This window comes from Zootoca vivipara, chromosome 4, assembly GCF_965207765.1.
Source record: "Zootoca vivipara chromosome 4, rZooViv2.hap1.1, whole genome shotgun sequence".
NCBI classification, from domain to species: Eukaryota; Metazoa; Chordata; class Lepidosauria; order Squamata; family Lacertidae; genus Zootoca; species Zootoca vivipara.
Genome location: NC_142587.1, coordinates 47,357,866 through 47,372,736, shown reverse-complemented (window position 1 = coordinate 47,372,736; position 14,871 = coordinate 47,357,866). Strand labels below are relative to the sequence as shown.

The following is a 14,871-nucleotide window of genomic DNA, read 5'->3' as shown; positions in this document are numbered from 1 at the left end:
CTTGTATAAAACTATCCCTGCTCTCCTCCCACTGTGTGCTGTTCTGGAGGTTCTGCTGACCCACACAAGCCAAATTCAGCAGGGCAGGGGGAATAAGAGGGCTTCTGCCAAGAGGGCTGGTTAGGTGAATCCCACCCTCAGTTCTCCACCCCTGTGCTACAGGAAATAATGGTTGTACAAAAATATACATGACCTGTTTGTTTAGGCATTGCAGTTGTAATGATTTCAACTTTAGTGACATACATACCCACCCACCCACCCGATCTAGAAATTTAACAAATATTGAAGCAGAAGGAGGGGATCTGTTTTTTCTCCAGAGTGCAGGGAGAAAATTTTGAGAGAAATTGAAATATACACTATATTTACAGCCTCAAATGTATAAATGCTTAAGACTGCAATCCTATGTGAACTTACCTAGGAATAAAGTAATTTATGAACGTACATGTATAGGATTTTGCTGTTGGTATTATACGAACAAAATTGTGAATGTGGCCAATATTAAAGATTGAGGGCTCCAAATTGTTGCAGCCTATGTTATCTAAACACGTGTATCTTAGCGTTTGCCATCTGAGATGTTAGTAAAAAATAAAGTTTGAATGTAAATACCACACTATTTTTGCAAATGAAAGAAACAATTATTTGGGCAGAATCAGTCTTAAAGAAGGGCCTATATAGTCCTTTCATAAAGATGGCAGAGCCCTCTAGGTGCAAAATGCATCTTAGATTTAAGGGGGTGGGGAATCTGTGGCCCTTCAGAAGTGGCTGGGCTCCAACTCCCATTAGCCCATGATCAATGAGAAGGGGTTTTTAATGACTTAAACATTTGCTGTCTCTGGGCTTTTGACTGAATGTACAATGTTGCAAACTGAAGATGGGGGCAGGGATGGCACATAATCCTTAACTCCAACATCTGCAGGCGCACTGCTGCCCTTTAAACATTCATGGAATAGGTGTGAAAGTCTGTAGAGAGATTCTAAACATGTTCGGTTTAGCATACTTAGAAAGCCCCCCCCCCCCCACACACACACACTACCAGGAATTCTGATAAAACAGGGAGCCCAATCACAAGGAAGTCTCTAAACACATTCAGAAAATTCTCTAAACCTTTGATCTAAAGGGCAACCTATATATCTAGAGAAAACACAGGCATGGCTCACATACACACTTCTGCCTCTCATTTACAACATTACATGTTTATGCAAAGACCTGAATACCACTATTATATGTCTGTCATTTTTCATGTTGGGAGCTACACAGTCTTGATTCTATGCATGCTATTTGAAAGAAATTTCCACCAAGTTGAATGGTACATAAGTCAGTTACGAGTTCACTGAACTTCAATCTGAAAGACTTATGATTAAAATATGTAAAGTTCTATGAATGTATACACCAGGGGTCAGCAAACCTTTTCAGCAGGGGGCTGGTGCACTGTCCCTCAGACCTTGTGGGGGGCCGGACTATATTTTTTTAAAAAATATGAACGAATTCCTATGCCCCACAAATAACCCAAAGATGCATTTTAAATAAAAGGACACATTCAACTCATGTAAAAATATGCTGATTCCCGGACTGTCCACGGGCCGGATTTAGAAGGCGATTGGGCCGCATCCGGCCCCCGAGCCTTAGTTTGGGGACCCCCTGGTATACACAGATGTGCTTGTACAAAGATTAAATTGAAACATTATTATGTAATAGATCAATACAAAAAGTTATAGTTTGTACATAATCACCAGCAATCACATTCTCTATGGGATGTGGCATCTCTAAGGTACAGCTTCCATATGAAAAATTTTGGGCTTACTATTTGCAGATATGGGGGCCTGGGCAGGGACCAGAAACAAACCTTTACAGATTACCAGAAATAGGCTGCCTCTGAACAGAATATGAAGGGGTCAGAGCTAATAACACCAATCTAAAATTAAATAGCTATGTTTATGTACCATGTCATATATGATGTTGTGTGAGGGGCAAATTAAGGTGCAGCTGAGTCAAAAGGGGGCTTGCCATGTCTTACAAAGCCACATGCGTTGTGCTCCAAAGCACTTGACAATCAGATGATTGTCAGATTACACCAGCCAGATCCAATTACACACCCCTGTCCTAGAGTAAAACAGAGTAGAAATTTTGTGTGAAGCAACACATGCATTATTAAAATAATAAAATAAACTGTGGGCAGACTTTAAATATGCATTAATAATTTGTGTGTTGTTAATTGTTTAGGACTGGTGAAGACCAGAGTCTAGCCACAATCAAGACTCAGGGTCCAAGGCTGCTGAGTCTTTAGCTACCAGTAGGAGCCAGACAAAGAAGAAAACCAAGTTCAGGGGTCTGATCCTGCTGCTGGAGATCAGGCGACCACTGCACCCAAGGCTGACAGACAGAAGCTCCCAGAAAAAACCCCGGACCACCAGGTCCCGTAGGACCAAGGCCCATCATGGGAGTTTTCCCAAGACTCAAGAAGCAAAGGCCTCCCGCAGTACCTAACCAGTCCAGCAGCGCAGAGAAATTATAGAAGGGAAGAGTACCCCTCTTCAGGCAGGAGAGTTGACCCTTTAAGAATCTGAAGTCTCCACAGTGAGGGAGGGTAGACTGGAAGCAGAGGCTTTAAAAGTCTGTTTGATCTGAAACCTCTGTCACAGTAAGTTACTCAACTCAGAACTATCCTTGGTCCTGCAACTCTTTACCTGTCTTCGTGCCATGAGACTAGCATCAGACTAGGACACAGCATTGACCCCCCAAAAAATGTTCCATGCTCAGTGACGGAAATCCATATTAGAATCTTAGGGTGATACATGAAGAAGCTCATAGGAAGCAAAAATATTGAAGATTGTTGTTGTTGTTGTTGTTATTGTTGTTGTTGTTGTTGTTGTTGTTGTTATTATTATTATTATTAAATTTCTATACCACCCTTCATCTGAGGTTCACTGGGCAGTTTACAATATAAAAACACAAAACAGAGTAACAAACAAAAACAAAACCTCCCCCACAGAGATATGTAACAAAGGCACCAAGTGAGCTTGCCTGGGGAGAGTATTCCACAAATGGGGATCCACCAAAGAAAACCTCTGCTATTAAATTTCTATGTCATCCTTCATCTGAAGTTCACAGGGCAGTTTACAATAAACACAAAAAATACGTCATATAATCATGAACACAAAACCCCCAACATTGTTTAAAAGGCCATTGTTTAATTAGCCAAAGGCATGGGAGAAGAGGAAAGTTTTTGCATAGCACCTAAAGGTACGTAATGAAGGCACCAAGCAAGCCTCCCGTGGGAGAGCAATTCCACAAGCAGGGAGCCATCCCAGAAAGGGCTCATTCTCGGGTTGCTGCTCTATTGCACAAACGTTCATATTTAAGGTGCCTCCTTTAGAGATTCCAGAGTTATTCAGCAAACATTTCTCATACCACATAATCCCTTTCTCATACCACGTAAGCCCAGATAGGAGTTCATTCTAGAATGGGATAATTTCAAGAATTATTTGAAAAGCAGCTGTAACTTAAGCACAGTAGTAGCCTTTGAATGATTTCTGTAAATAGTACATATGAAGGAAAATGATATCGAAATAGAAAAGAGAATTTTTACAAATCAATAATGATAAACTAAAGCAAGATGCTTAATATAAAGGAAAATATGGAGAGGATGGGAAGTCATAGGTTCGTGTATAAAACATATAGTTGAAATTGTATGTATCTTTTGAGAACATTGTAATCTTTATTGGACTGATCAAAATGAAGATGACTACGTGTTGTATATATATGGAAAATGAATAATAAAGCATTTAAAAAGGTAAAAAATAAATTTAAAAAATCCCTTTTAACTACAAAAACCACACTGTGTCTCGGTTCAAAGACAACACTGAATCACAGTTTACTATGGTTTAATGCTCATGAGCACTTTGCTCCTCCCCACTTTGCTGGGTTTTTTATTTAAAAAAATCCTAAGGGTATATTTTTAAAATCCTGCAAACCTGTTATGTTTACCTAAGCCTGCTGATACTTCTCATTTGTGCATAGGCAGTGCTATTTTGGCTATGTACTGGTAAGGAGAAGAATTTGGGGCTCACTATCAGTATGTGGCGCTGTGGTTAAACCACTGAGCCTAGGGCTTGCTGATCAGAAGGTCGGTGGTTCGAATCCCTGTGACGGGGTGAGCTCCCATTGCTTGGTCCCAGCTCCTGCCAACCTAGCAGTTCGAAAGCACGTCAAAATGCAAGTAGATAAATAGGAACCGCTACAGCGGGAAGGTAAACGGCGTTTCCATGTGCTGCTCTGGTTTGCCAGAAGCGGCTTTGTCATGATGGCCACATGACCTGGAAGCTATACGCCGGCTCCCTCGGCCAATAATGCGAGATGAGCGCGCAATCCCAGAGTCGGTCACGACTGGACCTAATGGTCAGGGGTCCCTTTAGCTTTACCTATCAGTATATATAATAAGTGTAAGCCCTCAACTTACATGCATTTAACTTGTGGGCATTCAGCGTTATGTGCTTGGCCAATAAATAAACAAATAAATTGATTATTTTTTTCCAGGAAAAAAAGATTTTGCACCAGAGGCAGAGTTTAGGGTAGCACGATCTGTTCTGCCACACTCTGCACAAAGCCAAGGAGGTGCCAGAGAGCTTCACAACTAGTATATTTAGCAGAATGGAAGGCTAGAGGTGGAGTTGCTGAATTTTGGACTCACACAGGGCACTGCGGAAATTTGAAAAACCTAAGTTGGCCCTGATTGCACCCAATGTGGTTTGATTATAGACAACAACCAATCAACACGCATCCAAAAGACACGTGATCACGCACATGTGCATGATGGCAAACATGAACATGACTTGAAAAAGTCATGAAAAGGGCGGAACAGGATATGACACACTTATACACACTTGTGGGCCAGGAACAGAACTCCCACACAAAATGGTCATCGACTGTATGTGCAATTTTTGCTTTAGGAGTGGATCCCCAGAATGTTACCCCCACATAAATTGTGGGATTACTGAATACGAAACCTGTATATGTTTCAGGTTAGGCAAGGCCCAGCTCTAACATTTATACAACTTCTGTATAGCTACTTACTTTAAAAGATTAAAAAAAACTTTACAAAATTTGCTATTAATTTAATTTATGCTCAAGCATTCTTCATGCAGGTGGACTTAAAACTGCATAAACTTTCACTTTTTTAAAGTAATAAGCTAAGTGGTTTTCCAAAGCATTTCCAAGCTGGTAAGAACTCTCATCCCCTAATGCTTTTTTCTACCTCCTCCATCTTTCTCCACTTGGAAAGCCAAAGTGGTTGAGAAAGAACCACAATGATCATCCCTGTACATGCTTCTGTCTCTCTACCTGGACACACACTTTCCCCCCCTCTCTGAGACTTTTCAAGAAAGACAGAACAAATGCCCACATTTGAGTTTTTGTTATTGAAAGAGAGACTATAAATTGCAAATAAAATAGCTTGAAAAGACAAGATAGGATAGAGATGGAGAGGTGAAGAGAAATGTCTTCCCCCATGTGGCTTTAGCCTGCTACTTATCGGGGATGGTGCCAAAGAATAGTGGCTAACTCAAAACAACTCACAAATACAGTGAAATATTTCTAGGCCAGTGAGACTGGTTTATTGAGAACAGTTCAAAAATACATGAATCAATGCAGGAAGTGCAGTCTTACAGATGTATTCTCCTGCAGATCCAGAAAAAGAAGAGGAAGGAGGAAAACAGGCTTCCTGAAGTTCATACTTTGCTGAGCATCAAATAGAGAAATATGAACACAAAATCTTACAACCTTAATATCTATTTTAATGTCCCAGGTAGGAGAATCAGCACATACATACATGCCCTGGCCCTTCAATAAATGACAGCAATTAGCCAAACATATGAGGGTTAGATCTGATACCTTATGTTCTGATTTGGATAGGTTCCAGTTTGGGTATTATGGACCATAGTAAGATTATGAAATAATCCACACATTTAGAACTTAGATACTGGAGCCATTTCTGCTTATTTAGGGAGTTTCTTGTATATTACTGGATCTCAGATAGTTCTGTTGTGTTGTTCCCACTCTGAAAAGATCAATTTTGCTTCATAAGATGGCTCCTCTGCACCACTGTCAAGTGATGCCTAGTCCTAACTACTACTAGCAGACTGAAAACAATGTAACAAACCCCTCTTGTTACTTCCTGGATGAAACATAATCAGGAATACACAGAAACAGAATAATGTATGGAAATTATTTTCCTCATATACCTTTGCGTCTCAGTCTAACCCTTCCAGCAAATGGCAATGAAGGGAAGTCAGACATGAGCATGAAACAGGAGGGTGACCGCCGCTTCTCACTCCTTAGAATTTTCCTCTCAATTCCATCTATTTCACACAATGTGTACAAACTGTGGCTAATCTTGTCAGCAGGTACGTGAGGGTGGGGGTTTGTTCCCATTCTCTTACTAAATAGCCTGTTGGGTTAGATTAGTTGCAACCATTGATTTACAAGATCCAAGAGAAGTGTTCACAAGGGAACGATGAGCACCACTATAGTCCTTTACAGTAGTTAACTGCCACTCCTCCTACAACCAAAGAGAAAAGGTCTTTTAAAAATAAAGCACTGGTTTCCCTCACTGACTGTGGTAACCACAACTGTAAGAACTGCTGAGGAAGTTTCATCCACAGGTTCTTAAAAACAACTAAATGCTTCACATCATAATTTACCACACACACCGCGCCAATGAAGGCCTTCAGGAATCCATAACGCTGGCCACAGAGAACTCAATAAATTATCCTTAAGGAGTCTATCCCTTCTATGAGAAATACCTTTAATCTATATTAGTGCAGCAATCAGAATCCTATCTGATAAGAAAATATGTTTATTGTATCAAACATAATTGCACTAAAATTTAAGGCCTGTAATCCCACCTTCAGCTTTCAATAGTTTGCCAAGCAAATTAAAACTGTAGTCATTCAAAACTTTAGCTTTCTAAGGTGCTTGCGCAACACATTCATCAGAGTGCTCCCAAATAGTTCAGATCTAATTATAGTAGCAAGTTATAAAACTGTATATATAAAATATAAAATTATTATTATATATATATTATATTGTGTGTGTATAATCAAGTAGAGATTAAAAGGCTGAATTATTATAATCATTCAGTATACTTCATATTAGAGAAAAATGGAAAATATGAATGTGAACAAGAGATCTAAAAATTGTGATTCTCTTAAAAAAATATACTCAAATGAAATAAAAGGTGTAATTCTGAAAATGCAATAGCAGCCTGTCTAAAAAGGATGTAGCTATCTTATGGCCATATGCTATATGCTGAAACATAAGGTGGCTTAAAAGAACTAGCCAACTCCAAAAATTATACTTTAATAGACAATGACAAAAAATGACCTAGAATGATGTATATATTTTTCCTTCATTTTTCCATCAACAGACTTTAAGAAAAAAATATTGCTATTGATGTCCAAAAAGAAAAAGACATTTTTGGATGTGTGGATATATTAATTGGGGTGTGTCAAATTAATTTAGGGAGCTTATTTAAGTATGCACACCCCTAGTTTTTTATTCTCTTATTTAGGCATGATGGCACCATATTTCTGTGAAACCCTGGAATCATTGATTGAAAGCATGTGATTGTTTTCAACTGTTTTTAGAATGTTTTTATTGTTATTGATATGTTTGCCACACTGGGAGGAAGGGGGGGATATAAATGAAATGAAATAAAATAAAATAAAAGATAATTAGTGAAAATGATAATATAATGAAACACTCCCTATAGTTCGATATAAATTTTATGGGTGTAGATGCGCAATAGATGCTGCAGGAGGATGGCCAATAGCCATTTTGGAATATTGCTTCCTCAGACCTGTGTCAACCTGCATATGTCTATCCAATTTTGTTCATTCCAGACTATGTATTCTATCCAAGCAGAAAATGCCAACAGTACTGTACTGTAATGGCATTCCTACAGAAATCTCTTACAGGTACAGGACTATCATTGGTATCTCAGTGATCGTTCCAATCCATAGTGTTTGTAGGAAAGTTTCCATTATTGTAGCTAAATTAGGCCTCAATCCAAGTAGGCACAGAATGAGCTCCACATGAGCAGTCACATTTCTAAGGCTGCAGTCCTATGCATTACCTAGGAGTTTAGTCCCTCTGAAACCAGTAGGACTTAATTATGAGAAAACAAGCTTGAGAAAACAAGCTTGAGAAAACAAGCATAGGGTTGCAGGACATTTTACAGAATTCCCTGTGTGACCACACATTCAACAAAAGACTTGCAGGATATTCAGAAGTGACTTCTGAGTTGCATGGGGAAAGTGAGAAATCAAATTTCTGTAAGACACTGTCTAGCGCTTATGTCACAATGAGAAGCTGATTCTGGCCTGCAAGAGATATTTCCTTTTCTTATTGTTAAACCATCAATTCAATTTACATGGAACTTGAAACGGCTTGCTTTTTTAGAAATGCAACAAATAAATAAATTACAAAATATCACTGTCTAAATACCTCAGATTACATTACCAAAATATGACTAAGCGAAATCTATTTTAAAAAAATCTTGAGGTTTTTTAACCATCCTATATCACCAAAAAGAACAAAAAAATTCCACAAGAAATCAATTTCATTTATTTCCAAATAGAAGCAGTTAAAACCTAACAATAAGGTACACATTCTCTGATAATCCTAGTCACACATTTGTTTGCAAAACTAGACTATTATATTGAATAAGTGCAAAAATAAACAGAATGAAGCTTAGTGTATCCATTGCATAACCAATACTGTATGTCCATTACATTCTATAAAAAAAACCATTGACCAACTTATTGGTTATGGCCTAATTTTATCAATACACTAAATAAAAACAGAGTCAATTACCATCATACTAACTTCAGTCAATATGACTTCTGTTATATACACACCCAATGTACCAATGAATTGTTGCCTTAAAAAAGAGAAAAAAGAAAATAAACAGAAGACTAAAATGCATGAAACTGTAGTAGAGACCTTAAAATAAAATACAATTCACTCCATGAAATGTCTTTGAAACAAAGTTGTTCCAACAGTAAACAAGGATTCCAATGAAACATTAGGGTAACAAACCATAATCATTATACAAAGTACTGGCAAAAATGACTGAGGATGGATTCAAAGTGCACTGAATATACCTGATGGCAAATTCTATCTAACCACAGCCATAGGCATACCTCTCATTGCATAACAGTAAAACCTTACTTAAGAGCTTCCTTGGCAATATATTATCACTGACATTAGCATACTGTATAAACCTCTGGATATAAGTGAGAAAGAAGTTGCCCTCTGCTGCAAGGAGAAAACACAAACCTACAGACATGGCCGTAGATAGATTTAGGCTTCTGTCTTAACATACACTGAACCTTTACACATACTTTATAAGGAAATATAAATGCAATGTATTCCATCACACAGTTATTCAACATACTGTACTGAATTTAGTTGGCACACTAGTCAGCAGTATAAATAGATTTTATACTAGAATTTCTTATATTGAATTGTGCATGGGGGGGAGGGGTGACCCAGGATAATATTGTGCATACCACTCTTCTTTAACATGCCCTTTAAGCCTGAAAGGTTCAAGCACCACACTATCACAAATTTCATTAGAATAAGGTCTACAACAAAACAAGTGCTATAGCATAAATAGAAACCTACCCTGTTTCCCCTTTTTTAATACGTAGTCATAAAGTAAGCCATGGCAGGGTTTTTAAGTATTTGAGAAATATAAGACATACCCCGAAAATAAGCCATACTTCCGCGCCGCGGAAACCAACCTCCACAGGCACCTCCACTCACAGAGTCACTCCATGCAGCCAGCACTGCAGGAGCGCGATCAGCTATGATGAGGCGCTCCAAGAGCTCCGCTTAACAGCTGATCGCGCTCCCGCCTTGCTGGCTGCATCCCCGCGCTCTGCCTTCTCGTCCACCGCCATCCCTGCCACTTCCGTGCTTGCCGCCACTGCTGGGCTCACTGCTTCTTCCTTGCCTGGCCCGGCCAAGGAGCTTGGAGCGCCCTGCAGCGGCGGGCGGAGCGCATGAGCCAGCGGCCTCTGCCTGGCCCGGCCAAAGATGCCTGCCACCCCGCCACCCGGAACTGGGGGCTGCTGCAGCGCCGAGCACTCAAGACAGCCCAGCAGCGCCCTGAGCCAGCGCCCTGAACCGTAAAAACCGTACCGGTAATAAAAAATATAAGACATCCCACCGAAAGTAAGCCACCCTGTGTTTTTTGAGGGGGGAAAAGTTATAAGACGGTGTCTTAAAAAGGGGGAAACACGGTAAGCAAGTGCACAGAGGAACTAGAAGATCCAAAAACCAGAGCGCAATACCAGAAGCTTGCTTGTCATATACACCCACCAATGCCTAACTGTAAGCCAGGAAGTAAGAGTCATCATATTGCCCTGCCCCCATATTAAGAACAGAAGCACATGCACCAGCCTTATCCAAAACAAGGTACCAGGGAAATGTTGGCAACACTTTTTTCCTATCACCTCCATGCTTCAAATGAAGAACTGCTTGTAAACATTAAATCAGACCCTGAGGATTTGCTTACATTAGTATTTCACTTTGTATGAGAAGTACAAAATGCATATTCCTGTGCTGTTTTCTCCCCCGGACAAAGTAGAAAATGCATTCTGCATGGGGAAATTAAGAGCACAATCATACATATATCATAGTTTAAATATCCCTCTCTGCACTTTAGATCAAGAAGTATATAATTTTCATATCCAACAAAAACAGTGGAACTTCTTACAACAGGCCTAGAAAAGTGCTCCGAAGAGACTGTCACTGTTGTCACTAGGTACCATATACTTAAGTATACTTGCATGTTCTAAAACAGTACTGATTAGCAAACTTGAAGCACCACTATGGTTACATAAAAAAAACTAACAGCGGGGGGAAGGGGAGTAAAAGAGACTCAGAATAATGACCACATTATGAACTTGCTCCTATCATAAACCACAAGCGTACCTGAGCGAGTAGCTATGACAAAAAACTTAAAGATGGCAAGCCATAGGACAGATATCTCAGGATTATCATGGACCCAGGAAGTAACCCAACAGGAAAGTTGTTTAGGTTCCCCCACAACTCAGTGATACTTTGCTCAATAGCCGCATATTTAGAACCCAGTTATTTTCTGACATAAAAGTCACTCTCTCCACATAGGCAGTTTTCCCCCTGAAATTGTTCAGCACCTCATAGGCCTGGCTTTGTGCATCTGAAAAGGCCCACAGCCCTCACCAGAACTACTGATGAATGATGTAAATGAACCCAGGCTGAAACCTCAAAATGACTGAAGTGTTCAACTGGCTGCTTAGATCTTGCCTTTTAAAAAGCTATTATAACTCAGAGGAAGCAATTCGTTCCCAGATGGTTTTCCCTTGTTGATTATTACATGAGGGTTGTGGTTATCATCTAAGAATGAAGAGGTCTGCACCATGAGCGTTATCTACTACACATTATCAGTTAAGGCATAAGTTGTTCCACCATCCATGGTCTTGACACAAACTATTGGTGAACTTACTGGTTTTTTGCTATGTCAGCCATGAGCTTTATATTTATACACATGCTTGACTATGACCGACTTTCAATGAAACTCTTCACTGTAATCTTTGCCTGGTGACAGCCCATTCTGGAAAGTAAGCCCCCAAGCACATAAGGCCTGGGACATCACTCTTTCAACAGAACCCATCTGTTTTAAATCCATCTGCCCTAGTTTGCAATTTCTGCATACTTTTAATTTAGGCTACAATACTGTCCCCACTTACCATGGAGTAAGCCCCAACCAACTCAATGGGACTTGTTTTGGAGTAAGCATGCATAGGATTAACCTTAATATTTTTTCATGTTCAGAAACGTCAATCCAAACCATACAATGACAAGATAGCATTATACTATCCATTTTCATTTATACTCTAGCAATATTACCCAATTATTGGGTTCTGCTCAATAGGAAAAAGAAACCTCAGTTCTAACCCTTAAAATACACAAGTACCAAACTCTGTTTTAATGATGTCACAAGAACCTAAGCCTCAAGTTATATACAAAAGATAAATACGCATTTGAACTAAATATATACAAGAAAAATAAAAACACATTACAGCTATATTGTGTGATATTAAAAAGCCAAAAGTACTCGGGCTGTTCATCTTTGCAGATTGCGGCCTAACATTTTAAGCAGCAGAAACTCATCCATTTATTTAAACATATGTGTCTCATCCTAAAACAGTTTTCAGTAAGATTTCAAATTCTGATAGTCTCTAACATACCAGAAACTATATACGCACAGCATATTTTTTTATTAAAATAACTACTTAAACATTAAATACTTTGGAGAACCTGTCTATTTTAACATTGCAACGAAAGCCAAAAGGACAGAGGAAAGCATCATTACATAAAACAATACAGACATACCCACATAAAAAAAATCATTCACAACGTAGTAAGCTCACCAGTTACACCAAAAGGGAAAAAATGTAAGCAAGCATTAAGGTCTAAAGTAGACTATTAAATCCAAATGGGAATGCCAGTTTTAAAATAAGGAAATAATTTCATTTATATTCAGTCCAAAACGTTAAGATGTCAAAATATAGACTCTAGCTCTGAAAATGCAGTATCAAATGAATCAGCATTATACCCTTTCATGCAGCATAAAAATGGTTAAACTGTCCTGAAACATAGGTCATATCTAGGCGCTAGACAGCTGCATGTTCCACAGGTTGATGCCGTTTATCCATGCCGTTTATCCATGCTGTAAAAGTGCAATATTCTACTTTAGAAAACCGGAGGCAGGAGCTCTCAATACATTAGTGGGATTTGCAGCTCCAAAAAGCCACAATCTTCAACTGATATACATATTCATCCCTACTATTTATTTCCCCGTTTACCTCCTCCCACCCTGTTCATTCCCCTCCCTATCCGGCCATCTTGGGCAGTCAGGAGCAGCCATTAGTTAACTAAATGACAGGACCAAGAACTTTTTTAAATATAGGAACAAGATTTCTCTTCACACGCTCAGGTGAGCAGCAACAGCCTCTCCCCCATGGCCTGACAAAACAGCATGATGAGGCGAAAAGCCTGGGAGAGAAGACTCACTGAAGGAAGATGCACTTTGGGAGGAAGATGGCTCGAGAGTAAACAAATCACTTGGCGACTGACTCCCCAAAGTGACACACCATGGAAGAAAAGGGATCCCGCTTCTTCTACTTTCGTACTTATATGAATTAAGTTAGGTCACTTCGGTCCTGTCCAGCTTTATGAGTAAATACATAAAAAACCAGGAGGAAAAAAGGAGGTCCAAGGTGGCCAATGGCAGATAAGTAACGCCCGATCTCCCGATTATTCGCGAGGTTGCTCCCAGCTGGAGGGATTCAGGCCAGATGCGCAGGCACTCTCTGTCCTACTTTTTGGACAAAGCCCAGAAAGTGACCGAGGGCAGCTTTCCACGCCACGCGCCCCTCTCTTCCCCCTCCGCGCACAGGGGACCATCGGTGGTAGCAGAGGGAGGCACCACCGGGCACCACATGCGCGCCAAGAGAGCCATTCTCGTCCGAAAGCCAAGGAAAGAGGTGGTGGCCACGCAGGGCAGGCTCAACCCAAGTCTCCTGGCGAGTCCCATGGGCGCGCTGCTGCTGCGGCGGTTTAATTCCTCCAGCTCTCCTCCACACACACACACACAAAAACAACACACACCCAAGCCCACACAACACACGCGAGGGGAGGGTGGCTCCCTCGTCGGTTGCCTCCTCCCCACCCCCACCCCCCTACCGAAGCCCAATCCCCCCTTACCTTTAACAGCAAGGCCTTCGTTCTGGCGCCATCTTCATGAAGCCTCTGAAATCCGAAGAGTCGGCTGCAGAAGGGGGGAGAAGTGAGAGAGACAGACTGAGAAAAACAGCCGCGTCCGCCGAGAGGCTGCCCCCCTCGTCCGCCCCACACGGACGCCTTCATCCGCTCCCTCGCGCTTGCCGCCCGCGCTCCGACCCGAGCACCACAACCGCCGCCGCTCTTTTTTATATTCCCCACTCTCTCTCCCACACACACACGCGCGCTCACATACATACACACACACAAACACCCCGGACGAGCGAGAACACCGGACGAGCCGGAGCGCGGAGGCTGCCGTTGGGGGTACCTGTCGAGGCCGGCGAGGACTTCTCTTTCCTCCGCTGTCAAGCTGGCGAAGTCCTCCTCGCTCTGGCCGCTCGCTTTCCCCGCCGCCATTTTCTTTTCCTCATCACCGAAAGAAGCAGTAGAGGCGGCGGCGGCGGCGGCGGCGGCGAGCGACACTCCACACGATTTCATGGAAACGCAGCGCAATTAACTCGCGATCGCAAGGCCCCCCCTCCCCGCGCGCCCACCCCAACGCCCCCCCAGTGCCGGGCGGGGCGGGGTGCCCGACACACACACGCCACCAACACAACTTTTATTACAACAACAACAGCCGGCAGGGAGGGGGAGGGAGAGGCGGGGGGAGCCCCGCTGCTCGGAGGAGGAGGGAGGGAGAGAGGGAGGGAGGGAAGGAGCCCCAGCGCTGGAGACGCGGGGGGGAGGCAGGAGGGGGAGGAGAATAAGGAGGAGGAGGAGGCTGCTGCTGTTGCTGCTGCTGCTGGCGGCGGTGACGGCGGCGGCGGAGCAGTGTTTACATCGCTGCTGAGCCGCCAGCCCCGGCGGCGAGGAGTGAGTGGAGTCGGAGTGACAGGGGCCCGCGCGCGCCCGCGCGGGGTGTATTTGTTGCCTGTACAAACTTCCCCAGCAGCTGCACAAAGTTGTTGTAATTGTGTCACACAGCGAACCCCACGCCGCCACCGTGACCCCCCCTCCCCACCCCGCTTGCCTGTGCCCACG

The 14,871-nt window shown here is 42.0% G+C and overlaps 1 protein-coding gene across 6 annotated transcripts in view; it reads right to left on the bottom strand.

Annotated features, from left to right (window-relative positions):
• Window positions 1-14,472, bottom strand: part of KDM6A (lysine demethylase 6A) — a 104,997-nt gene extending 90,525 nt beyond the window's left edge. For 5 of the 6 annotated variants that reach the window (XM_035114894.3, XM_035114900.3, XM_035114895.3 and 2 more), the window contains exons 1-2: window positions 14,159-14,472; window positions 13,813-13,876 (exon numbers count right to left, since the gene is read on the bottom strand). In XM_035114894.3, coding sequence (XP_034970785.3) covers window positions 13,813-13,876; window positions 14,159-14,328 — 234 coding nt within the window. In that variant the 5' untranslated portion in view covers window positions 14,329-14,472. Of the gene's footprint in view, window positions 1-13,119; window positions 13,647-13,812; window positions 13,877-14,158 lie in introns of those variants that run through there. The other variant, XM_088667819.1, reaches the window with a different exon arrangement.
• Between the last annotated feature and the right edge of the window lie 399 nt (window positions 14,473-14,871).